Source organism: Bufo gargarizans, chromosome 4, assembly GCF_014858855.1.
Source record: "Bufo gargarizans isolate SCDJY-AF-19 chromosome 4, ASM1485885v1, whole genome shotgun sequence".
In the NCBI taxonomy this organism is placed as follows: domain Eukaryota; kingdom Metazoa; phylum Chordata; class Amphibia; order Anura; family Bufonidae; genus Bufo; species Bufo gargarizans.
Window position 1 is genome coordinate 327,211,271 of NC_058083.1, and position 27,870 is coordinate 327,239,140.

The following is a 27,870-nucleotide window of genomic DNA, read 5'->3' on the forward strand; positions in this document are numbered from 1 at the left end:
AGCATTGGGATCGTCCGGCCATTTCTCAGGTGTAGTCAGGGGCACTATGGGCTTTGGCAAACAGACTACCACCACAGCAAACAGGCCCTGAAGAGACTCCAGGGCTCGCAGGTAAAGGCTATGGTGGGCTTGCGGGAAAAAGGCCGCTTCAACAAGCGCCTATTAACATACAGTTCTCTGCCAGTATTATTGTCCTGGACGAATCTGGACTCCGCTCGACTGAAAACCATACAACACTTCCAGTCCTCCTCTCAAATATGGGGTCACAGGGCTAAGGCCGGTCCTACACTTTTATGGCCCAATCTTCAGCGACTTTGCGGTACTCCCACATAGTTCACGCATGGGCCGTGATTTCCCTGGGGACCATGGAATCGAGTTCCTCAAACGAGCCATGCTTACTGGGCGGTGGAGTGGAGACTCTGACCGCCTCCGCTGGGCCAGCAGGCTCAAGAAATGCCCGCGGTACCTGGTGAGAGGGTCGCTGCCACTGAGAGATGAAGATCTCCTCAGGCGCTGACTGCTTTTCAGGGTCTTCATCACCCCACACCATGCCACCCCAGTCCGGCTGGCGAGAACGCAACATCTTGCCTTCTCTAGTGCTGACAGTAACCGGAGATTAAGGACAGGCTTCCAGGGATGAGCTTCCACTTCCTCTCTTCACACAGTAACATCGCTCCCTGTGGGCAGGGCTAGACTTTCCTGTTGAACTGGGGGCTTTCCTCCATTTTCTCGATCTAGCTGGGCAAGATGAAGCTGCGCCATGAAATTCAAAGATGGCTGATTAACCCTTCGGATGCTGGTGAGCGTGGTTTTTGCGCTTGCCGCTCTACAATAAACACATTAAAGTCATTTTTAAAGGTAGTTTTGTAAATCCAATAGGCTATATAGTTCATGGGCACACCGATTTAACCCATTCAGAACCTATTCGTGACTCCAAATTTTGATGCAACGGACGGGGTACCGGGTGTCTCTTAAAGTTTTTTTGTCGTGACACCACCAGTTGCATTGAAGCAACAAGAGACAGAGTCCCCTTAAGTAGATGGTGTTGGTGGTACCCAGGTGTAGGAATGTCAGAGTGGTGTAAGGGTAAACTATACTGTCCCTTTAGATGTGGCTGAGCACGTGTCACGGTGCTCCTACCTGGATATCCTGGAACACCAGGCATTGTCATCCGAAGCAGAGCAAAGGATAGAATAGTTGAGGAATTTGTAGAATGAATTGAGTCCAGATCTTCTGCTGTACTTAGCTTTCTGTAGTCTGACTCTATCTTTATCCAGGGAACTTTTCCTCCTGGCTTCTGAGGCTCTTTGCTTTTTCCTCTTGTTCCAGCAGAGCTGACGGTGCTGTGGATGAGGGACTGCTGCCTTCTCCATAGAGGGGGTACTCTCAACTGCTCTTCACTAGCTAAAACTCCTCCCTCTCTAGAAAGGACTAGAATGGACAGAAGGGTTCCATTCTAAGCAAGATAGCTCTGCCATTGGTGCCGTCATCTGCTGGTGAACCAGGCACATTACACGTTAACAGTCACAAAATCAGAAGTACAAATACACAATGTACAGGACCTGGAAATAAATACACATGATGACATTAAATCAACCATAGAAGATAGTGGGGAGGTGTGAAAGGTGGTAATGCACCTCTGGGGCGTTACAAGAGCAGCTGTATTGTATTCATACTATACAGTGTAATATGAACTATCATAGAAATTGATTCACTAGAATTTCTTTATCTCAATTCTTCTATTCTGGTGTGCTTGCTTTTCTTGATTTCTCATTATTTCTTATGTTAGGTTGACATTATGGAGGCAATTAATAGCTTCACATAAAGGTATAGTCTTAAAGGAACTAAACCCTCAAAAACATATATAATACAAATACACTTAATTCATAGTGCACACAGCTACATCAAGACGGTGCTCCCCAAGCTGCCATCGTAAGCAGCTTAGGAGAGACCTTGCGGACAAAGCACATTGGGCCAGATTTATAATTAGCTCAGGTCAGAATGATGGAGTGAAAAAGTCCCCCAAAAATGCGCAAACGCTAAAACTGCGCACAAATTTGATACTTTTTTCTGCTCTGCACTATGCTTGCCAGTTTTCTGAAAGTGGGCATGTTTTCTTATGTAAATGAATCTCTAGACAGATTTGCTATTGGGACTATTTAAAAAGTCGCAAAAAAGTCGCAATTTCACTCCAGTGATGACCATGCTTATCTAATGGGACTTTTTAATAGAACATGCGACTTTTCCATAAAAACGTGCAACTTTTTCGTAAAGATGTGCAACTTTTTCGTAAAGCTGCTTACTGACGGATAAACTGCTACCGTCAAACCACATTTATTACAGTCTTAAAGGGCCGATCATAAATCTGACTTGGCTAAAACTGACTTTGTGAAAGTGGAGTGAGCTGTCAGAGTCGTGATAAATCTGGCCCTTTGTCTTTCCCCTAGTCCTCCCCAATGTTTGGCTACAGAATGGCTGAGTGTGCGAGTGTGATGTAATACAGGAAGTTCAGGAGAGGGGTGGGACTTAACCACACTGATTGAAATGCCCACAGATGGATGTGCGCGCAGTGCTGTAGTACTCCATGCCCTAGGTCCCCACAGCAACTTTCACTCCCACTCTCCTGAGATCTATCATCTGCCTTCCTTGTCATAGTTGTCAAATACCAGGAGTTGTAGTTTTTCCCCTCATATTGACTCCCTGTAATGTCCCCTGAAAGCCCACAATAACATACTAGAAATGCTGAGAGTATTATATCTCTTTCCGTATAATGGCCACTGATGCCCCCTAATAACAGTCTGGACATGCTAGGAGTTGTAGTTTTCTTCTGTTATATTCATCGACATATAATGTTCACTGATACCTCATAATAACAATCTGGACACGCTGGGCATTATAGTTCTCTCATATCCCTTTCCATGTACTGGTCACTGGTGTCCCATAATAACAGTCTAGACATGCTGGGAGTTGTAGTTCTCTCTCTCTTTGCTGTTAAGATCACACATCAAGACTCAGCAGCGCCTGACAACAGTTAATTTTTCTTTCATCTTGAGTGGATGTCATTGTACGACATCTGTCTGAAGCAGCTGTTTAACGTATATGTCATATCTGAGTGGGGAGGGCGATTTACCTTGGTCAGTTTAGTATTCTGTAGTCTATTACTTCTCCACATGGTGGTTTCCCTGCTTTCCTAGGAACTTGAAAGGCAAATCTGCCTAGTAATGGCGCTATTTAGGAAGGGGGGGGGGGGGGGGTTGGATTTAATATTCTGAAGTCTATTATAGCTCCACATGGTAGAAACCAAATGTGACCTACACGGATACCTCAACACGTATTTTGCGCTGCTTCCTCAGGGGAATTCCCCCTAAGGAAGAAACGCGAAACACGCTTCAATAGAGATGGTATTTATTTTTAATACATTATTGCAGTGTACTACCTTGATCGGTATTGCTAGTGGCATATTAGCACATGCATTTTACCCTTTACAGCCCAAATTGTGATATTGTGATATCTGACAAAACAAGAGCAAATTTTGTTGGTTGTTTTTGTTTGAGTTTGGATTCTGGCTTTAGCTCCCCTTTAAGTTAGAATATGTTCAAGTTACAATGGTAGTCCTAAAATGAATTAATGTTATAATTAGAAAGGCCACTTTATTCAAATACTTTAGAAAAATAAAATTATTGACATGGTATACCTTGAGTGTTTTGTTGTGTCTCTGCAGCTCCCGACACAGGCTCTCGAGTTTGCTTCGAGCAAGGATGGCTTTGTTATGCTCACTTTGTAGTAGGTCTTTCTCTTTTATAAGTTGGATTTGACGTTTTTGCATCTGTTTCATATGCTTTTGCTCTGTACGATGCTCTTCAAGCTACATAGATACAAAAACTCTAATATCATTTTATATGAACACAAATGATAGATAAATTAACCTATATATAGCATCTTATGTTAACGATAGGAAGCAAAACACTACATTTCATATGCCAGATTTAGCAAAATGTCTGTTGGAGTAAGAGTTGCACAATGCACACCTCTCAATAAATGTGTTTGATGTTCTGCTATCCATGCACTAAAAACTGAAATATATGCCAACTAGTTAGTGCAGATTCCATGCCAGCTAGTTAGTGCAGATTTCAGTTATAATTTTTTGGCATGCAGCTATTGATGGTCACCACAGAGGTCTGGGGAAGTATCTAGTACTGCACTGTGATATTTAGTTTCCCTTTGGGGGTATTTTGTGCTGCACTATGGTATTGATAACCCCCCACTCGTGTTAGCCCTGCCTACTTGTGTTGCCCCGCCTTCTATCAATTTGGACCCGCGTACAACATTGGGGCCACTTTTAGGTTTTTTCAAGGGCCTCTTTTAGTTCCCATTCCGTCCCTGGAAATGTTTGCACAACATGCACAGGAAATTGTTATATGCCATAAATCTGGCGTCTTTACGGCATAAATGCAGGCTTTTGGTAAAATACCCAGTATTTATCCAGTTGAACGCCAGTATTTATGCCGGAAGGCAGCCAGACCCCTTTGGATCCCAATACAGTCAAAAGGGATCCTGCATCTTTCTGGGATCCTTATCCCCTTCCCTTAATCCTGGATTTATTTAATCAGATTGTTGGAGCCAAGGTGTTTTCCAAGTTGGATTTAATAGGGGCTTATAATCTCATAAGAATCAGGGAGGGGGATGAATGGAAAACGGCTTTTAATACCCCTGAGGGCCACTTTGAGAACTTTGTCATGCCCTTTGGTTTGACTAATGCTCCGGCGGTCTTTCAGCACTTTATCAATGAAATTTTTCATCATTTGGTGGGGAGGTTTGTTGTTATTTACCTCGATGACATACTAATTTACTCGCCCGATATGGAGACTCATCAGGATAATTTAGGACAAGTATTATTGATCCTCCAGAAGAATAAGTTGTATGCTAAGTTGGAAAAATGTGTGTTTGCTGTTCAGGAGCTGCAGTTCGTGGGTTACTTGCTTTCTTCCTCAGGTTTTTGTATGGATCCCGAAAAGGTCCGTGCGATATTAGACTGGGATAGACCTGAGAATAAGAAAGCGCTGATGCGGTTTTTGGGATTACTAATTGCTACAGAAAATGTATCCTGAATTATTCCACTATTGTCAAGCCTTTGACTGATATGACTAAAAAAGGTGTGGATTTCTCAGTCTGGTCGGAAGAGGCATTACATGCTTTTTGTACAATAAAGGAATGTTTAGCTGCTGCTCCCATTCTGGTGCAACCCGATGTGTCTTAACCTTTCATTGTGGAGGTTGACGTGTCAGAAGTGGGAGTCGGAGCAGTGTTGTCGCAGGGTCCCTCTCCTGGCAAATGGCACCTTTGTGCTTTTTTTTTCTAAAAAACTCTCTTCTGACGAAATAAATTATGATGTTGGTAATAGAGAGTTGCTGGCCATTAAATTGGCTTTTGAAGAATGGCGCCATTACTGTAATTACTGACCATAACAATCTGGCTTACTTACAATCAGCGAAGCGTCTGAACCCAAGGCAGGCAAGATGGTCTTTGTTTTTTAACAGATTTAATTTTGTGGTCACTTATCACCCTGGGGCCAAAGACGTCAAAGCGGATGGTTTGTCATGTAGCTTTCCTGGGGGGGGGGGGGGGAGATTCGGAGGATCATGCTCCGATTTTGGCTGATGGAGTGGTGGTATCCGCCCTTTATCCTGAACTTGAGGCGGAGGTGTTGGGAGCTTAAGGTGAGGCACCTGATTCCTGTCCTCTAGGGAGGTTGTTTGTTCCTTTAGGGCTTCGACACAAGGTGTTCAAGGGGCATCATGATACTGTCCTTGCAGGACACCCTGGGAGCAGATCCACTGTAGATCTTTTTTCTCTGAGATTCTGGTGGCCAGGTTTACGTAAATGTGTGGAGGGCTATGTGGCAGCTTGTGAGACCTGTGCACGTGCAAAGGTACCATGGCCTTCAGGATCTCTTCTTCCTTTGTCCATCCCATCCCGTCCTTGGACGCATTTGTCCATGGAATTCATCACTGATTTACCTAGGTCTTCTGGGAAGACTGTGATTTTGGTGGTGGTAGACCGCTTCAGTAAGATGGCGCACTTTATACCATTATCAGGTTTTCCCAATGCCCAAACTCTCGCTCAAGTGTTTATTAATAACATTGTGAAATTACATGGCATTCCCTCTGATGTGGTATCTGATAGGGGGACACAATTTGTTTCCAGGTTCTGGGCGGCGTTCTGTACTCATCTGGGAGTTCAGTTGTCTTTCTCTTTGGCCTTTCACCCTCAGTCGAACGGACAAACTGAGCACACTAACCAGAATATCGAGACTTATTTGAGGTGTTTTGCCTCCGAGAATCAGGAAGAGTGGTCTTCATTTTCGTCTTTGGCTGAGTTTGCCTTGAATAACCATAGACAGGAGTCCACTGATAAGTCACCATTTTTTGGTGCATATGGGTTTCACCCTCAGTTTGGTACTTTTTCTGGGACTGAGTCCTCTGGTATACCTGAAGAGGAGAGATTCTCTTCCTCATTGTCATCTATCTGGTGGAAGATTTAAATCAATTTGGAAAAAATGGGCGAAAGATATCAATGTATGGCTGACAAGAGACGTATAACTGGTCCAGATCTGTGTGTGGGTGATGTGGTTGTCCACTAAGAACATTAAGTTGAAGGTACCCTTTTGGAAGTTGGGCCCAAGATTTATTGGTCCTTACAAGATCTCTGCCATTATAAATCCAATTGCGTTTCGTCTTGGACTTCCGCAGCCTTGGAAGATTCAAAATGTGTTTCACAAATCATTGTTAAAAAACTATGTGAAGCCTGCTGAACCATCTCCCTTGCCACCTCCTCCTGTCATGATAGATGGTAATCTGGAGTTTCAGATCTCCAGAATAATGGACTCACGTATTCTTTGTGGTTCCCTTCAGTACCTTGTACATTGGAAGGGTTACGGTCCAGAAGAAAGAACGTGGGTTCCGGTGACTGATGTCAGTGCTAGTCGCCTTCTGAAGGCCTTTCACAGGGCACACCTGGATAAGGTCGGTCCTGGGTGCCCGGAGGTCATCCGTAGAAGGGGGGGTACTGTCACTGCCTGCCCTGTGAGAGGTCTGAGAAGATCAGATAGACTTGCAGCACGTAAGTCTATCTGACAGGTCTTTCTGTTTTTCCTTGCTGTCTGTTGTTGTGGGCAGAATCTCACCTCTACACAGGATCTGCTCATTTGCTGTTTAGTGGCTCTATTATAGCCCGTCTCTCATTGCAGACCTTGCAGTTGTTATTTCCTTCTGGAGTTCCAAGCTGGTTGTTAGAGGTTCTCTTACTTCTTACTCATCTCAAGCTAAGTCCTCCTGTTTCTACTTTGTGTGTGTGTTGGGTCTAGCTCTCAGGGAGACGCTGGTCCCTTCACGGTGGAAGGTCCCGGCAGTCTCATCCCTGCTCCCTAATTTAGGGTTTGTGTCAGTTTCAGCAGGTCTTAGGTTCCTGTGTATGAGCTCTTCCACCTTTAGGATTTGCTCATACTGTTAGCAGTCAGGGAGATGCTCAGGGATACCTAGGAGGTTACCTTCTCCCTCCTCACTATCTTTGGGGCCTAGCCTGTGTTACTGTTGCAGTTTGTTTATTTGGTGTTCTTCTTTTCCCCACCTACCGTGACAGCTGAATACGATGAACTCCGGCAGGCTGTTCCTCTATCAAAACAGCCTGCCTTTAAAAGGGGGTTGGACACTTTCTGGTTACTATTGACTAATGTGTTTGTGAGATGATTATATGGCACTTACTAATATAGTCTTTGTTGAAATTCTGCACCATTTTCTATATTTTATAATGTATATCCCCTTGTTTGCAAAATATTTTGTACTTTCTACACAGAAGTCATGTCCATAAGATGGCCACTGATGGAGGGTCATGTTACCTGGCACAGGGTAGCCAAAAACTGGTCCATGAAATATGTTGCCGCGATTTATAAAAAAAAACCTTCACATTCTGAAATAATATTGCACTTTGCTCTCACATTTTACAGAATTGTGCTCAGGTTTTACACAAATATTTATGCCTGCTAATCTCTTTGCTTTAATATTTAGCAGCTGTGTCATAAAATACTTTTCCATATATGAATCCTTTTTTATAGACCTCCAGTGTTATACATTTATTTTCAATGGAGTGAAAACTCAGACACAACAATATTTAAATCCCAATCTGCCTACATTAGCCATATGAATCACTTCCCTTATAAAACCAATTATTAGTAAAATAAAATGAAAATGGGATAGTAACATCTAATGCATAACATAACACCTAATGCTTGTCCTATTTCATATGATATGCATTTGAAAAATATCTCTGCCATTTCCAGTTTTAGAATTTCACAATTGTTGATTTGTAATAGTTATATGTATGCATGTAGTGTAATATATTATGTCTTAGGGTATTTTCACACTAGTGTTATCAAAATGGCTCTATGCCGGAAAAGAACTGATCAGGCATATCCCAATGCATTCTGAATGGATAGAAATCCGTTCAGTTTGCATCAGTATGCCTTCCATTCAGTCACTGTCAGGCGTGCTGCGGTATTATGTCCGTAAAAAATGCCTGATCAGTCGCCGGAATGCCGGATGCGGCATAAATTCTCATTGACTTGCATTAGTGCCGGATCTGGCATTGCAAAACAACTGAAGGACGGATTCGTCCTTCCGGTCTGCGCATGCTCAGACCGGGAAAACTGTGAAAAATCCTGCAAGACGGATCTGTCCATCCGCATGACAAGCGGAGAGACGGATACGTTCTTGCAATGCATTTGTAGACAGATCCGCACCCGGACGGAACTGCCTGCCGGATCACACTAATGCTAGTGTGAAAGTACCCTTAATTACTGTATTATCCTCATTAAGAGAATAATACTTCAATGGTATGACATATCCCATATTTGTGCAATACCAACCAGTTCTGCATACTTCTTTGTCAAAGCTGCCATCTTCTCCTCGGGGGTGTTCAATTTGTTTAAGCTTTGGAGCAGGAGAGCAGCCTCTTTACCTGAAGAAAAAAAAAAAACTATATAAAACTCTATATCTAACTGCTACAATTTCTACAATATAATGACTATAGCTTATGTACTATATATTTCCTATATCACTACCCAAGCACGATCCTAAAAATACAAAAAAACTCTGAAAATCATACATAGACAATAAGGAGTCCTTTTATGGTTCTGGGTATTTTGAACAAGGGCACAACAACATGCTTAACGTTTCCCCTTTCATAACATTTCCATGACCATTGGGCCCCCAGTTTGCTAACACTGTGTGTCCTCTGGACGAGGGGGGGGGGGGGGCATCCTTTAAACGCTTTCACCATCAGTAGTAATGGCACCAACCAGAGTCAAGTTCCATATGACCAAGAGCCCCATAACAGCTGCATGATCTTTCTATATGGTATCTTAGAGTTCTGCAAAAGAAAGTCTGAATATTATTTAGTTATGTCTTTGTTTTGTTTGTTGCTTGTGGGAAAAGCTATCCTTACAGCTCTGATGACGGATATCACTCTGAATAGTATGCACTAAAATACTGTCTTCAGACCCTTTTATCTTTTTCACATTTTGTTATGTTTAGGCCTTGTGCTAAAATTAAAAAAAAGTGCAAAATTTTCCCCCTTCAACCTCCACTTAATACCCCATAATGAGCACGTGAAAACAAAATTTTAGAAATCTTTGCTAATTTATTGAAAAGGAAAAACTAAAATCTAAAATCCTGCATTGATGTAAGTATTCAGGACTTAGTTGAAGCCCCGCTGGCAGTGATTACAGCCTCCATTCTTCTTGGGTATGATGCCACAAGGTTTGCACACCTGAATTCAGGGATTTTCTGTCATTCTTCTTTGCAGATCCTTTTAAGCACTGTCAGGTTGGATGGGGACTGTCAGTGGACAGCCATTTTTAGGTCTCTCCAGAGATGTTCGATTGGGTTCCAGTCAGGGCTCTGGCTGTACCACTCAAGGACATTTACAGAGTAGTGTTTGTTGTCTTGACTGTGTGCTTATGGTAGTTGTCTTTTTGGAATGTAAACCTCTGAGGTCCAGAGCACATGGATCCGGTTTTCATTAAGCATATCTCTGTACATTAAGATTTCCATTAAAGACTATGTACACCTTATTTCTTTTTTATTGCATTTTACTAATTTTTGGCTAAAAATCTTTTTTTTATTGGCCTTTATTAAAAATATTGAACTGTTCTGTCACAAGGGGTTAACTGTTTTTCTAGCTGTGTGACTTGTACTTTCACTTTGTGCCAGTCGTCTAATAAACATCATCTCTAAACACTTATTTAAGCCATATTTTTTATCAGTAAGATAAGAACTGAGCTATAATGAGTCTTTACAGTGTATAATGTCAGAGAGCAGAGATAACGAGTCCATCTGCTCCTGGTCTGATGGAAAAGACAGAAAATCCAAAGCGTGTTACTAGAGCATCTCAACACTACAATGCAATAATTTTAAAAATTGCCCCCAAAGGTGTGCATAGCCTTTAAAGGAGTTATCCCATAACTAATGTAAAAAATTTAAATCAGACATCATATAGTACATAACAATCTCTTTCTAACAAAGCTAGAACCAGCCCTGTACCTCACATGGATCCAGAGATCTCCCCATTCATTGCTCTGCTAGATTTATATCAAGCTGACAGGTGAAGGGGAGTGTCTTTTCTGCTGCAGCTGAGGGGGCGTGCCCATACTCTCCCTATCACAGCTCAGGGGGCATGTCCATGCTCTATCACAGCTCAGGAGGCAGTTGAAGGATGAGACTGAGCATGTGCGGCCATCTCAGTGAGCAGGACAAAGAAATAACAAAAACACCAAACAGGAGGTGGTGCTATACAGATAAATTATATTGAATAACTCAGTGGCTATGCCAATTATTTTTATTACATGCAATCACTAAATTATTCAGATTTAGATGCTGGTCTGAAAACTGTAGAATATTTTTGTAAGACAGCCTCTTTAACCCTGAGCAGTTTGCTTATCCCAGCCACTAAAAAACACCCCCACAGCATGATGCTGTCACCACCATGCTTCACTGTATGGATCAGGGGCAGACTGGGATCTTAAAGTGACCCTAGAAAAATAAAATAAACGAAAAGTGGCCCTATGTTATGGGTGGGTCCAAACTCACAAAAGGCAGGGCAACACTAGTATCAGCAATAACATAGCGCAAAATACCATCCCAGCAGAACCATATACTACAGTGCAGCCCAATATACTGATCCAAATGCTGTCCCTCTGTGGTGACCACCAATAGCTGCCATTTTCTGTCCTCCTCCTCTAGTTGTCTCTGATTAGGATGTGGACCAGGGGGCTTAGGAGGTGATATGCTGGCCATAGCAGTTGAATTCAGGAGGGCATGTGCAGTCACTGGCCGACTACATTAGTACTTGATTTTCACAGCGTTAAAGGGGTCGTCTTGCTTCAGAAAATAGCATTTATTATGTAGAGGAAGTTAATACAAGACACTTAATAATGTTTTGTTATTATCTATATTGCCTCCTTTGCTGACTGGATACATTTTTCCATCACATTATACACTGCCCTTTTACATGGTTACAACCACACTGCAATCTGTCAGTGGTTGTCGTGCTTGCACACTATAGCGCCGCCCTGTTTGGTGGCCGGGAACGTGGGAGTGCACATAGGCCACTGCTTTCTCCTTTTAACTACTGAGAGAGGCACTACTGTGAGGGGTGTGACTACTGTGAAGGGGTACATCTGAGCATTACTACTGTGAAGGGGGACATATGGGCATAAATACTGTGAAGGGGGCAGAATGTTGGTATCACTACTGTGAAGGGGGCAAAATGTGGGCATAACAACTGTGAAGGGGCACATGTGGACATTATTACTGTGAAGGGGGCTCATTTGGGTATAACTACTGTGAAGGGGACACAATTTGGGTATTACTTCTGTGAATAGGGCACAAAGTGGGCATTACTACTGTGTGCTGGGACAAACGGGGAATAATTAATATGTGGGGGCATTAAGGGGACTGGGTGTGTATAGTTATGCTTTGGGTGGAGTTAGAGGCATGGCCTAGCATTAAAAAAAAATCACAACCATGTCTCTGGGCTGGGCTTTACAGGCAGTTCTTCCCTCCTCATGGTTAGGTTTTTGTTCTGATATGCATTGTCAGCCGTGAGACCTTATACAGGGTTGTGCTTTCCAAATCATGTCCAATCTACCACAGGTGGATGCCAATCAAGGTGTAGAAACATTTCAAAGATGATCAAGACAAATCGGAGGCCCCCAAAGCTAAAGTGTCATAGCAAAGGGTCTGAATACTTATGTCCGTGCAAATTTAGAGTTTTTCTGTTTTAGTCAATTTGCAAACATTTCTAAAAAAAACAACAACAACAACAACATAGGGCCACATCTTAATAAAGCCCCATTGCTGGTGGTGAATCAGCTGAAGTTATGAAGAGGCGCAGGTGGGGGCGTAGCTAAAGGCTCATGGGCCCTGGTGCAAGAGTTCAACTTGGGCCCCACTTTCCTCAGTGCTTTGCAACTAGGGGCAGCGGAGCACATAGCCTTCCTGCTGTCTGAGGCAAAAAAAAATGTGCCCCTCCCCCCATGCCAAATTCTTGACCTAACTCTTTCATTCCAGACAGAGGTGTAACCTGCATGCACTTTGTATAATACTAGTGTTTTCTTATGTGGCCCCACAAGGGTATTTGGCCCCCCTCAGGCTCCTGGGCCCAGTAGAGACTGCTACCTCTGCACCCCCTATGGCTATGCCCCTGGGCGCAGGCCTCTCCATAACTATTCAGCAGAAGACATAGTAAATGTAAGACAGCTTCCTGAGTAAAATACTATCATAAAAAATTTGGCCTGTAGCCTGATTAAATCTCCAACCCAAATCAGGTATATCTGGAAATATCCTGGATTGTAATTTCTTGAGGTATGACAATGGCAAAGGAATATGGACATTTCTAAAGACATAAGGATTTGGGGTAATAACACCATTTTAGTTAAGTCTAAACTATGTAACCCAAAACCCCCTTGGCGATATAGTGGATTTAAGTTATTTTACAAAAGTATTATAGATTGAAGAAAACAATGTAGAAGGTGGATAGAAGAGTTCTATACCTAAATAAAGAAGATCATTTTTTACCCATGGAAAAAAGAACCTTTGTTTAAGGATTTTAACTATTGTTAGGGAGAGACCTAGATTAAGGATCTGTGATTTATTTACACTAATTTTGAAATATAAGGCAACACTTAAAGGGGTTGTCTGGGTTCAGAGCTGAACCCGGACATCCCTCCATTTTCACCCAGGCTGCCCCCCTGACTTGAGCATCGGAGCAGTTCATGCTCCGATGCTCTCCTTTGCCCTGAGCTGAATCGTGCAGGGAAAAGGCATTTTTATGAGTTCCGTCGATTTACTAGGGCTCTCCATGGGGCTGCCAGGAAGCCCGGTGATGTCACCGGCACTGACGGGCGGGCTTTAGCACTGCCCTAGCCAGTAAAACAGTTAGGGCAGCGCTAAAGCTGACCCATCAGAGCTGGTGACGTCACCGAACACATTGCCAGGCGGAATCTTCTGCATCGGCAGTGTGTTATGATAAACAAAAGAGCCCTTGCCCTGCACGATGTAGCGCAGGGCAAGGGAGCGCATTGGAGCATGAGATGCTAGCCTCAGAGCTGAACCCGGACAACTCTTTTAAATCATTAATGATTTCAACAGCCGCTGGGAGAGAAATATCTGGATTAGTTAAGGCCACAATAGTGTCATCATTTGGTATTACTTTTTGCATTTGTTCAGGCAATTAGTGGTAGTATTACAGTGCAAGATGATCGCTAACAGACGTTTATGCGAACGCTCGTTAGTGATTATCGGCCAAAATATCGGCAGGTGTAATACAGACTTTAGGCCTCAGTCACATTTCCATGTCAATGTTACGCCCATGAAAAAAGCGTACGTGCTTCTGTCCATGAAGGATCCGTGATTGGTCTATGTGTCCGTCTTTACCATCCGTGTGTCATCTGTAATTCACTGACGTTGCTCAGCAGAAAATTAATTTCCAAAGAATCTCCTATTAGTCTTCAGTGAAAAACTGACGCAACACAGATACAACACAGATGTGTGTCAGTGATTTTCAAGGGCCCATAGATTTCAATGGGCATGCTTGGTCTGCATCACGGATCAACGTCGTGCATGTCCCTGTGATTATTTTACTGAACCACGGACAGTAAAAAAATACTGAAATGTGAACATACACACGTCAGTGAAAAACGGAAATGTGAAAGCTGCCTTAGTGATGATGTTGATTGCACTTGTTAAACCTTGATAAATTCCAGTGGGTAGTGAAACACATTGCAGATAAAATAAAAAAATGTATTTATCAACACAAGATTATAAAATAATCTTTAAAAATGTTTAGAATGGGGGAGATTTATCATTCAGTTTGTGGCAGAAAAGTGGCCTTAAAAAAATGCAACTTGTAAAAAAAATAGTTGCAATTGGTGTTTTTATCCTGAGCTCACCCAATTTTAGAAAGGGGTATGGTAATTGTGGGGAGGCGCGTGACCAGCTGCTCTAACAAATTTAGCATCCTTCACGCTAGTTTTCTGGTGCAAATGAAGCCAGATATCTACGGCAGTTCAGAGCTGGTTAGATTTCTGTTTAGGTGCACAGACTGCTGGATAATTTACCTAATTTATGATAAAGCCTGTGCCTCGTCATAAATTAGGTGCATCCTCCAGCAGCGCAGGGGATATCAAGACCTTCGCAGAAATCGTCAGTCTTGATAAATTCCCCCCCCAGTGCTTATTTTATAGCACATCTTTCACCATTTTTAAATAAGGAATAGCATGTTAATAAGGAGTTTGCTTTACAAGGTTGCTCAACAGTGAATGTGAGATCACATGACATGCAGGCCAATCAGCTGTCAGCATGTAGAGGAAGCTGCTGAAGCTATATTTTATTTGGGCTGGATGCGGCAACACCAAATGAATGCTTAATTAAGAATGTTTAGTTCTAATTTTGTAAAGGACTCCAGTTCCTCATGAAACCAATTCAATAAATAGTTGAACTTGGTAGTAAAAACCTTTAGTAGGCTGCAGCTCACAACAAAACCACTAGATGGCCACACATAAGATAGACATCTTATGACTAGTGTTCTACCGAGCACAATGGAAGTCAATGGGAGAACCCCAGGCACCCACTGCTCTGAAGAGGGGAGGGTGTTGGAACTCTAGTTCGGCTTAGGAGTCCCTGTTCTGACTCCATATATAGATATATTCATATATGGAGTCAGTGCTTGGGGACACCCCTGTGTATTTAAATCTAATTTCTGAAAAGTTTCTGCTAGGATTTGAACTCCCAACATTGTACATTAGAGGTAAGCACCTTATCCACTCAGCTATAAAGCTGAATGCTAAACTGTGTCAGAAAAACCTCATAGTAGTTTCTGATGTAGTGACTATTCCTATTCAGCAGAAGACTTATTTTATATTTCTGTGGAGGCTAACATGTAGTTTTATAGTGTGGTGGTTAACATCCTTGCCTCTAATGTGCAAGGTTGGGAGTTTGAATCCTGGCAGAAGCTTTTCAGAAATAGAGATTACATTTATATATTTAATATTTTTTTTAGTAATTGTTGTAAAAAATGTATGGCACAAAATAAATGTGTAATTACAAACTATATATATATATATATATATATATATATATATATATATATATATATAAAATCATACTTCTGATATATATGTGAATGCAAAATATGTGGTAAACTACTACTGATGTTTTAACCATAATATATTTACATATATTGTACAAACCGGATTCCAAAAAAGTTGGGACACTATACAAATCGTGAATAAAAACTGAATGCAATGATGTGGAGGTGCCAACTTCTAATATTTTATTCAGAATAGAACATAAATCATGGAACAAAAGTTTAAACTGAGAAAATGTACCATTTTAAGGGAAAAATATGTTGAATCAGAATTTTATGGTGTCAACAAATCCCCAAAAAGTTGGGACAAGGCCATTTTCACCACTGTGTGGCATCTCCCCTTCTTCTTACAACACTCAACAGACGTCTGGGGACCGAGGAGACCAGTTTCTCAAGTTTAGAAATAGGAATGCTCTCCCATTCTTGTCTAATACAGGCCTCTAACTATTCAATCGTCTTGGGCCTTTTTTGTTGCACCTTCCTCTTTATGATGCGCCAAATGTTCTCTATAGGTGAAAGATCTGGACTGCAGACTGGCCATTTCAGTACCCGGATCCTTCTCCTACGCAGCCATGATGTTGTGATTGATGCAGAATGTGGTCTGGCATTATCTTGTTGAAAAATGCAGGGTCTTCCCTGAAAGAGATGACGTCTGGATGGGAGCATATGTTGTTCTAGAACCTGAATATATTTTTCTGCATTGATGGTGCCTTTCCAGACATGCAAGCTGCCCATGCCACACGCACTCATGCAACCCCATACCATCAGAGATGCAGGCTTCTGAACTGAGCGTTGATAACAACTTGGGTTGTCCTTGTCCTCTTTGGTCCGGATGACATGGCGTCACAGATTTCCAAAAAGAACTTCGAATCGTGACTCGTCTGACCACAGAACAGTCTTCCATTTTGCCACACTCCATTTTAAATGATCCCTGGCCCAGTGAAAACGCCTGAGCTTGTGGATCTTGCTTAGAAATGGCATCTTCTTTGCACTGTAGAGTTTCAGCTGGCAACGGTGGATGGCACGGTGGATTGTGTTCACTGACAATGGTTTCTGAAAGTATTCCTGAGCCCATTCTGTGATTTCCTTTACAGTAGCATTCCTGTTTGTGGTGCAGTGTCGTTTAAGGGCCCGGAGATCATGGGCATCCAGTATGGTTTTACGGCCTTGACCCTTACGCACAGAGATTGTTCCAGATTCTCAGAATCTTCGGATGATGTTATGCACAGTTAATGATAGATGCAAAGTCTTTGCAATTTTTCGTTGGGTAACACCTTTCTGATATTGCTCCACTATCTTTCTGCGCAACATTGTGGGAATTGGCGATCCTCTACCCATCTTGGCTTCTGAGAGACACAGCCACTCTGAGAAGCTCTTTTTATACCCAATCATGTTGCCAATTGACCTAATTAGTGTTAATTGGTCTTCCAGCTCTTCGTTATGCTCAAATTTACTTTTTCCAGCCTCTTATTGCTACTTGTCCCAACTTTTTGGGGATTTGTTGACACCGTGAAAATTTGAATCAATGTATTTTTCCTTTAAAATGATGCATTTACTTGGATTAAACGTTTGATCTGTCATCTACGTTCTATTACAAATAAAATATTGACATTTGCCATCTCCACATCATTGCATTCAGTTTTTATTCACAATTTGTTTAGTGTCCCAACTTTTTTGGAATCCGGTTTGTAATATATTATATATTCTAAATATATAATAATATATGTAAATACATTATGGCTAAAAACTTATATATATATATATGTTTCTGAATTGTCTCTGTCGGTATTCAAACTCCCAACCTTGTACATTAGAGGCAAGGACGTTAAAACTACACTATAGAACTACATGTTAACCTGCACCGAAATATAAAATAAGTCTTCTGCTGAATAAGAATACTTGCTACATTAGAAACTACTATGAGGTTTTTCTGAAATAGTTTAGCATTCAGCTTTATAGCTGAGTGGATAAGGTTCTTGCCTCTAATGTACAAGGAGTTTGGAGCTCAAATCCCAGCAGAAACTTTTCAGAGATAGACGCTAAATTACATGTAAATATACTGACTCGAGCATAGCAATGCTCGATCAACACTACTTATGACACACTATCTCAAAATCATGTATCTTTTAAAAAATCTGGTTATACTCTGAGCCAAGAGAAGGGAGGGGAGCCAAGAGAAGGGAGGGAAGCATGTGTATTACAAGAAAATAACACATGCAGTGCAGCACATGTGTTTTATCTTATTCTAAATCATATAATGTGCAAATACTAAACAACACCTAAATGACAGAAACCATTTACCATACGAGCAGTGAAGATGATGTTAATTTCAAGAAGATATGTTCATGTTCAATTGAAAGGATAATGTACCAATAATCATTTGTAACGTGTGTTAGACTTGTACATGCCCATTTTGGAAAACAGGCACACTTATGCCATGATTTAGTTCTGTATGAATGGAATCAATTATTCCACTTACTGTGACATATCGAAGAATACAATGCGCTAACTATTTAGCTTCACTGAAGAAAGAAGAGAAAGCCTTATTACCATACCCATGGAAACCATGAATTTGGGTAATCCATGGATTCATTTGCAAATCTAATGAGCAGGCATAAAAAAGACTCACATCTGCTGGATGTGTGCTAGAAATGTTTAGAACTTGAGTCTTCATAAAGGGCTATGATTATAAAGCATGAAAAAAAAGATTTGAGAAAAAAATATAAGGAGGTCTCTAGACAAAACAGAGATAAACTCTACATTCCACTAAAGCTTCTCTTTCTAATATTACATTTGCTTCCTCTATTTAATTTATATAAATCTTTATTTGGAAACAAGTGGGATGGAATAACTGCTTTGTCACGTGAAATGCTATTTCTATACGTTTTTAATAAAACACCTGGACTTTCAAACTTAAATTATTATTAAGAATTAGATTTTTTTTAAAATAATTTTGCAGAAAGTAAATGGATGATTGAAAAATAACAAACCCAAATAGAAAATCCGATTTCTGCGAAACTGATTACAAGTGTGATCTGATTAGACACTGGGTCTTGCCACAATAGGCCATAAAAGTAGTTCCCCTGCTGCCCTATAAAAAAGGCTATTAGGGACTATTTTGGGGTAGTGTACCTCTTGGTGAGGTGAGAGATTGTTGACTGTTAGATATGTTTCTATGATGCACTTGATGACATTTTGCCCAATTGACAGGCTTTGGGAGGGACATGATGTGACTGAGTGAAGTAGGCCCTTGTGATTTAGCTATTAAAAGGTGTAGGAATCGTTATTTTTTTATGATAATTTGTTTTCCCTTAGTCCTAACAGTGGCACAGATGGGGCATTCTGCCCCCGTGGACTGGTTAGGACAGGTGGAAATTTTATTGACAAATGAAAATAATTAAACAATTAACAAGGCCCTCCCACCCCAATAAAGAGGGGGATCACACCCCAGTTCCCTTGTGTAGTTACAAGCAGAAAAAAGGCAACACTAAGCTGCTATGGGGGGGGGGGATATTTGTGTGCCACTGTTAGGACTAAGGAAAAACAAATTATCGTTAGAAATTAACGATTCCCTTACGTCCTAACTAGTGGCACAGATGGGGATTAGCAAGTAGAAACCCCAATGGGAGGGCTCTCATGCCTGGCGGAAGATAATACTGTCAGGCCAAATGAGGAATAGCTATCTAGCCTAGAATCCACTCTATAGTGTGAGATAAAAGTGGAGTGAGAACTCCAAGAAGCTGACTTACAGATGACATCCAGCGGAATCAAGCTTCTTTCTGCAAAGGAAGTAGCCACCGCTCGAGTAGAGTGGGCCTTCACAAACTAAGGTGGCTCCGAACCTTGAGACACAAGACTCCTGAATTGCCTCTTTGATCCATCGACTGATGGAGGGTTTAGAGGCTTTCCTACCCTTATGGGTATCGGAAAAAAGGATAAGGAGGGTTTTATCCTTCCTAAATACCTTGGACGGTTCCAGGTAAATCCTGAGACATCTCGAAACATCAAGGGTATGGAGCCCCCTTTCTTCTGAGGAGGGGAGAGGAGCCAAAACTGGAAGAGAAATCACCTGGTTGATGTTTCTGAATGAAGGCACCTTTGGAATAAAGGTCGGTAAAAACTTGAGCAGCACCCGGTCTTGCAGGAACTTGGTGTACGGCTCAAAAGCAGAAAAAGCTTGGAGTTCCCCAACTTGCTTTGCAGAAGTGATAGCTAATAAAGAGGTAATTTTCCAGGTTATAAACTAGAGCTCCACCTCCTCTAAAGGCTCAAAGGGGTGAGATGATAACCCCCTGAGCACAACCGTTAAATCCCATACTGGGATAGGTTTAATTATCATAGTCTTTAACCTTGAAGCTCCCTTAAGGAACCTCTTGATAAGGGGTTCTTGAGAAATTGACCTGTTGAGACAGGACGAGAGCGCAGTTTAAACATTAGAGATCTCGGAGTAGGCAGCAACAGCGGGGACCACACTCCTTGGGCTGATCTGGGTACTGTCGTCAGACCGCTGGGTGGCGGCAATTGCTAACTCCTCTTCCTCATCGGTAAGCTCTGGGAATAAATGAGAAAATAATTCCTCTGACTCAAGTGGAGGGGCTATGGTGGTGGTGTCTTTGGGGGTGCACACAGCAGAGTGGGGAGGGTGCATATACAGAGAATGAGGAGGGTGCAGAAGTGGAATGCTGAGTGAGCCACTCAACCAACTCTGGTGCGTCCTTTGAAGTTATCGCACAACTTCCCACTTAGGCTCCGGCCTGGTGCACCTGCCCGACCCCTACCATCCCTGCGGAATGGTCTGCCTCTTCCTCTACCTGTCATTTTCGAAATAACCCTCTGCCTAAGTTCTTAGAGAAGAGTAGTATTTGTGGAAGAAGGTATATCGCAGCCCTCAATCAGTATTTGGTGGAAAAAGGTATATAACAATAGCACCCCTCAATCAGTATTTTGTGGAAGAAGGTACTGTATATAGCACCCCTCAATCAGTATTTGGCGGAAACAGGTATATGGCACCCCTCAATCAGTATTTTGTCGAAGCAGGTGTATCGCAGCCCTCAATCAGTATTTGTTAGAAGAAGGTATATAGCAATAGCACCCCTCAATCAGTATTTTGTGGAAAAAGGTATATGGCACCCCTCAATCAGTATTTGGCAGAAACTGGTATATGGCACCCCTCAATCAGTATTTTGCGGAAGCAGGTGTATGGCAGCCCTCAATCAGTATTTGGTGGAGGAAGGTATATAGCAATAGCACCCCTCAATCAGTATTTTGTGGAAGAAGGTATATAGCACCCCTCAATCAGTATTTACCTCACCACAGCTGCGCTTACCCAGCGGCATCATGATCCTTCGTTGATGGCCCGACTTGTCCCTTTAATCTTTTGGGGGCGGATTTCCTCCAGAAAATAAGTGCCAACATACAATTTCAGCAAGATAGAACAGTACTCCTCGGGACAACCCTGTGCCCCGAGGAAAGTTGCCTCCTAATGACTCTCAGAACAATCAGTGACGACATTGTAACTCCACCAAACAAAGATGTGTTGGACACCATATTACCAAATATCCCAGAATGCCTTTGGGCTAAGGAGCCCCAAGACATAGGACGCCTGAATGTCCCTCCCGCCTCGGTGCTCCTAAAAGACCCTAACGTGCTGCCTTACAAGGCCCAATACCCGATGTCAATGCAACAGCAGGATGCCATTACACAGCAGGTACGTGAACTGTTGCAAAATAGAGCATTAGTGGAGACCACCTCTTTGTGTAACACGCCCCTGTACCCGGTATGGAAAAAGCCAGAGAGAGGTAAATCCACGAAATACAGGATGGTACAAGACTTGAGAGCAGTCAATAAGGCAACTGTATTAGAAACCCCTGTTGTACCTAATCCACACACCCTGCTGTCTGGAATTCCATCAGTTGCCAATACCTTCACTGTGGTTGATCTGGCTAACGCTTTCTTCTCTGTTCCTCTAAAAAAAGGATGGCTACATATTGACCACTTTCTGGTTTAATTCCTCCAGTACTCATGTGGCTACCTTCAAATTTGATTACTGCTGTCTAGTATTGTGCCCAACACCAGCATGGCAATGTAGCATGTACCAAACGGGCAGCCATAGATCCACATACATCTGAGTCACTGATAACCAGTATGGGGAACAGTGTAACTCATGGGGAGCAGTTGGGTGGAACACGGGTGACCCATGGGTATACAGACCACAGACTGCCTGAGACAAAAGAGACAAAATGGGTAAATCCTTGCTTACCCACATAAGACTGTTTAAGAGTAGAAGATGCCACCCAAGTGGACAGACAGGCTCCAACATTCCACTTACCCTCACAATAGAAAACCCCAGCCCCAATGACGCAGGGACATACCTTATAGGCGCCTGGATTGGGGTGCTAACTGCTGGGGACATGGGCATGTTCCACCTAAAAAAGACCTACATAATCTTACAAAGATAGAGAAGGGTCCATCCAAACCCTACACTACCTCCCTTAGGCAGATGACAGCCATAGCAGACCCCAGCTTTGAAGATACTATGGCCGCCGAGACAGGATTTTCTGACACCAACCTGTGGTTAGAATGGATGAAATACAATGCTGACACACACAATAAGACAAACTGTTACATATGCGGGGGGCACGCCCACACCTAGGCACAGTGCCTTTGCATCTGCCTTCTGAGACTGAAAGCTGCTTCCTCTGCCTATACACCAACACTAGCATGAATGACTCTGTCTGTGAAAAGTGGAAGAGTAAATACCCCCTGGTAGTAAAAAAAAAAAAAAAACAGGTGAAGGCATAACCATATACCCCGGTAACTACACCTATTACTACAACCTTTTGCAGTCAGAGATTCTTGGGCAACTTCATAGAGGGGTACTGCTCACCCTACTGCAACCTGTCCACTGAAACACAGAATCAGAGGGTATCTTTGGGGGATATCTATTGGATCTGTGGAGATGGAAAAATAAGAACTAGGTTAGAAGGCAATTTGTCCGGTGAATGCACCCTAGCGAAAGCCATAATGCCCCTTCACATACTAGAAGATGACCCCACAGTTAGAGGGTATCCTCAAAAAACCTATTTAGGGAGGTCAAAAAGGGAGGCCTCCCCATAAGGGAGCTTTGACCCACATGTATATAGACGCAATAGGAGTCCCAAGGGGGGCCCCAACGAGTTTAAGGCCAGATCAGGTGGCAGCTGGATTTGAATCCCTACTCCCAATAGTGACAACAAGTAAACCACATATATTATGATCAGCAAAGATTTGTAAACTACACCCGTGATGCCCTAAAAGTAATTGCAGAACAGTTAGAGGCTACTTCTGCTGTGGCCTTTCAGAACAGGATGGCCCTAAATATGATCCTAGCTGAGACTGGGGGAGTTTGTAAAATGATTGGGGAAACTTGCTGCACCTACATCCCAGATAACACTGGCCCCAAAGGGAAGGAAACTAAAGCAATAAACAAGCTTACTAACCTCTCAGAGGAATTAAAACGCAACTCAGGGATAACAGACCCATGGGATGAGTACTTTGGGTGGTCCAAAAATTGGAAATCCTTCTTCACCCAGATAGGTAGGGTGATAGTCTTGATGCTAGTATTAATGTCAGTAGTGTTACTGTTGCGTTGTACCTTGTGTCCAAAAAATATGAGAAGAAATTGTGACTTCAACTACTGAACAGCCAGTCATGTTCCCCCACCATTTACGATGTCGTACCAAGATAGAGAAAGATGAATCCCAGGGTACTATCATAAGTCCGATTAACCGGGAGTCTACCCAAAAGGGGTAGGTTGTTGCCACTGTGGGTGAAGAGGATTGCTAATGGTATTCCCATGGGTTCACTAGGCAGGGAAAGTTCTACAATCAAGAATCCAAGGGGGGACTGTTATGGAATATATTAATATACAGTAATAGTTGGACACTTGCTTGTCACTGACAAAATGGTGTCTGTCTGAGAGACAGCCCTCAGTATGCATTCTATGATGGAAACTATTTGCAGCAAAAATTTGAAACTGTCAGGAATTCCTCTAAGTCTATCATACATAAGCCTTAAACTTATTTCCTGTTTACATTCCTTCTTGCTAAAAAAAAACAATCATGTGAGCCCACTCCTCCCACTTATATGGAGAGTATATAATGTGAAGCCCCTACCTAATTAATTAGAGTTATGCTTTGACCTTATATAGAGTGGCAGTGTTATTTCTCTCGCCATGCATGCACGTATCTATCTATCTAATTTGGAGCAGTGTATCAAGCTACCTGAACATTGATCAGAACCAGAACAGGAGCAGGTATATTGCAGCCCTCAATCAGTATTTGGTGGATGAAGGTATATAGCAATAGCACCCCTCAATCAGTTTTTAGTGGAAACAGGTATAGAGCACCCCATAATCAGTATGAAACAGGTATATGGCACCCCTCAATCTTTATTTTGTGGAAGCAGGTGTATCGCAGCCCTCAATCAGTATTTGGTGGAAGAAGGTATATAGCAATAGCAACCCCTAAATCAGTATTTTGTGGAAGAAGGTATATGGCAGCCCTCAATCAGTATTTGGATGAAACAGGTATATAGTACCCCTCAGTCAGTATTTGACAGAAACAGGTATATAGCACCCCTCAATCAGTATTTGGCAGAAACAGGTGTATCGCAGCCCTCAATCAGTATTTTGTGGACGAAAGTGTATAGCAATAGCACCCCTAAATCAGTATTTTGTGGAAGAAGGTATATGGCACCCCTCAATCAGTATTTGGCGGAAACAGGTATATAGCATCCCATAATCATTATTTGGCAGAAACTGGTCTATAGCACCCCTCAATCAGTATTTTGGGGCAACAGGTATATCACACCCATTGCAATTAGTTTCTCTAATAGCGTTTGTCCCTCTATCTAGCTGCGGTATCGCAGCAGAACCACACACAACTGCTGCACAATAGAAATACACTACAAAATAATTTCTATGTTAGAAAGTATATTATAAGTATATCACACCTATCGATAGCACACCTATACCAATCCTTAAAAGGACTTTTGTGGCCCTATTAGCTAGCGTTTGGTGTCTCTAACTGTCCCTGTTCCAAAATGCAACCTCTCTCTATACTGGCAAAACACATAATGTAAAATGGCTGCCAGATCAGGTTCCGTTATAGGGTTGGGAGTGTGTCCATATGCTGAAACATCTCGATTGGCTGTCCTGTCCCACCTGATGGATGTGTCATGGGTCAAAGTTCGGCGCTATGCAAAAAAATATGGTTTGTGCGAATATCCCCATATGTTCGCATGTTCGGCGAATCGCACACTCGCAAAGTTCGCCGCAAAGCAACCGCCGGGCAAACTGCAATGCCATCTCTATGTCACGATTAGTGTTGAGAGTGAATATTTGAAAAGCTAATTTTTATTGTGAATATCGGCACTTCGAGAATTTGCGAATATTTAGAATATAGTGCTATATAATCGTAATGAGGAATATTAGTGTTTTTTTTTTTTTAACACAGTACACATCAGGTGATCATCCCTCCCTTCTTCTAGCTTGTGGGCCAATGAGAAATCTTTGTCACAGATTAGCAACATCCCTAGCAACCAATAGAAAAGTTGCTTGCCCCTTACTATACAAGTTGAATATATTGTGAAAAAAAAAATTGCGCATCATCTATTGCCGAAAATTCGCAAGCGCAAATATATTGGAGCACTCTATCTGCATATATAGCTATTTTAATGTTCTGCTGTGTCAACCATTTTCTCCAGTCTCAGGAAACTTATACCAGCTTGAAAATCGTAGCATAAGTGACCCACGGCTATATTTTGCACGCATTACGCAAATAATACGTTGCCGATTTTTGCAATCACGAATATAATCTTGAATTCTCGAATTCGCAAATATATGACGAATATTCTACAAAATATTAGCAAATTCGAATATTGCCCCTGCTGCTCATCACTAGTCACAATCAGTGTGTGTGTGGGGGACTCCACACTGAACACAGGGGGGGAAACTCCACACTGAACACAGGAGGGAAGGGGAACAGTAATTTGGCCTAGAAACTAGGGAAGAAATAGGTCACCTCCTAGACAGCTCTAATTCGGGCCATGACTACCTATCAATATGAATAGACCTTGAAGGTAGGAATATTCATAAGCAGGATACCTAGGCCCTGATTTCCCTATAAGGCCCTGAGATAAGTATAGGACCAGAGACAACCCATTCCTCCCCAGCTGGACGAATGGAAGTCTTTGTCCAGATACAACAACAGGGAATATAACAAATGCAAACAAATGCGACACTTAACTTCTGTAGAGATGGAAGAACAGGAACACCAGGGAGGATCTCACACCAGCTCAGCCAAACCCAAATTAAGCTATCAACCGCATCGTCAGAAGGGTGGGGTGAGACTATAAAGGGTAGAATTGATGACCACTGAGCAACAGCTGAGAAAAGGGAAGTGGTCATTAATCCTATCAACACTGAATCAAGAGAAATCAAGGAGGCTGTTAGATTCCTCCATGCTCAGCCAATCTCCTTCATTTCCTGACATCAAGCACATGAGGGACCCTGACACTCTATTGCTGAAAATGTAATCACATACCTAAGCTTTTCAACATTTTCTTCTCCATTTTTTGGTCTTGACTGGAAGTACATTCTTTGGCTGATGAGACCTCAGATGAAGAAACGGCTTCCTTTGATTCCTCTGTATTTGTATCTTCTGTATCTCCATCATCAGTAGATTGTTCTTCTTTGATTGGCAAACCAGCAGTCTGGTTCTCTACACTCACAGAATCTGAAGATGCATAGGTCTGAATAATGTGTTCCAGCTGCCTGCTCAATTCCTCTGAAATGTCTAGTTCCACCTGTCCACATATATCATCTTTTCTAGACTGCAATTCAGTTACTTTTGGTGAAGCATCAGCAAGAGGTGACGACATGCCATTCTGATCAGGTGACACTGTACTATCATTAATGGAAAGCTGATTAGCTGGTTTATCATGGCAGTTCTCATTATCATTGTTGTTCTGCATGTTGTACCTAAAGAAAAGATGAAATAAGACATTTAGTTTACACTAAATTATTTTCTTTAGGAAAAAAATATGTTATAAACAGTGCTCAATGCCAAGCAGCAGTTATAAAGTTTAGTAAAAAATATATTGTCACCTTTGAGGCCACTACTTAAATATAGGGTGCCACATTACAGAAAGGACTTATGAAATTTGAAGAGAGTTTGTAGACAGGCAACTAGGACAACAAAAGGCATGGAGGCTTTCTATTGGAAGAAAAAGTTTGGAAAACTAGGCTTTTTCTAGACAACACACTAAACAGAAGCTGGCCATGAAATGAACTGATAAAATGTGAATAAAGGAATTTGTATTCATTGGTTAAGAAATGGCCCAATGTTTAGAGACGTAGGGTAGTTATTGATGGCACAGCGTCAGATTGGGTCACCAGTCTGCTACCACAAAGGTCTGTATTGAACCCTCTTGTCATTAATATGTTTACTAATGACCTCATACAGGGCTTATTTTGTAGAATTTCAATATTTGCAGATGATACTAAGCTCTGCATCCTAATCAACATAGAGTAGGATAACATTGTATTGCAGAGAGATTTGGAGAAGCTTGAGGCTTGAACAGAGAAATGAAATTCAATGTGAATAAATGTAAAGTTATGCACTTGGGCTGAGGAGACAGAATGTACAGTTTTACAATTATATAATAAATGTTAAAACATGGGGTAAAATATATGGACGGACAGTATTCAAATTTTTTTATTAAATTTTTTTTTTCTGTTTTCTGAACATGATTTTGGGGCGGCCATTTTGCCTGAGCTGTTCTTAACAGCAATTGAAAGCATTAACAAAATTGCCTTACAGCAGCCACATGGTCCATAGACACAATGGTCTGCAGGGAACCTCATTGACTTCTATGGGAGATTTTCTAGGCATGTTCTGTGACAGTCACCTATTGTGAATTGTGGGTCCTGTCTTATCTGTCATTCTAATCCTGCCTTAATAATATCACATCTCTGTATAGATAAGCAGGTAATTGCAGTAAAATTATCTGTACAGATCACAAAGTGGCGCCAATTATCAGGCTTAGAGGTCAGTGTGAAAACTGCAGGATTATATGTATTTTGTTTAAATATAGATTTTGACATGTGATTTAGACAATAGATCATTTTTT

The 27,870-nt window shown here is 41.9% G+C and overlaps 1 protein-coding gene across 1 annotated transcript in view; it reads right to left on the reverse strand.

Moving 5' to 3' along the window:
• Positions 1–27,870, reverse strand: part of TXLNB (taxilin beta) — a 174,084-nt gene that overhangs the window by 84,818 nt on the left and 61,396 nt on the right. The window contains 3 exon segments of the mRNA XM_044289952.1: positions 3,695–3,865; positions 8,921–9,012; positions 26,283–26,719. Coding sequence (XP_044145887.1) covers positions 3,695–3,865; positions 8,921–9,012; positions 26,283–26,712 — 693 coding nt within the window. The 5' untranslated portion in view covers positions 26,713–26,719.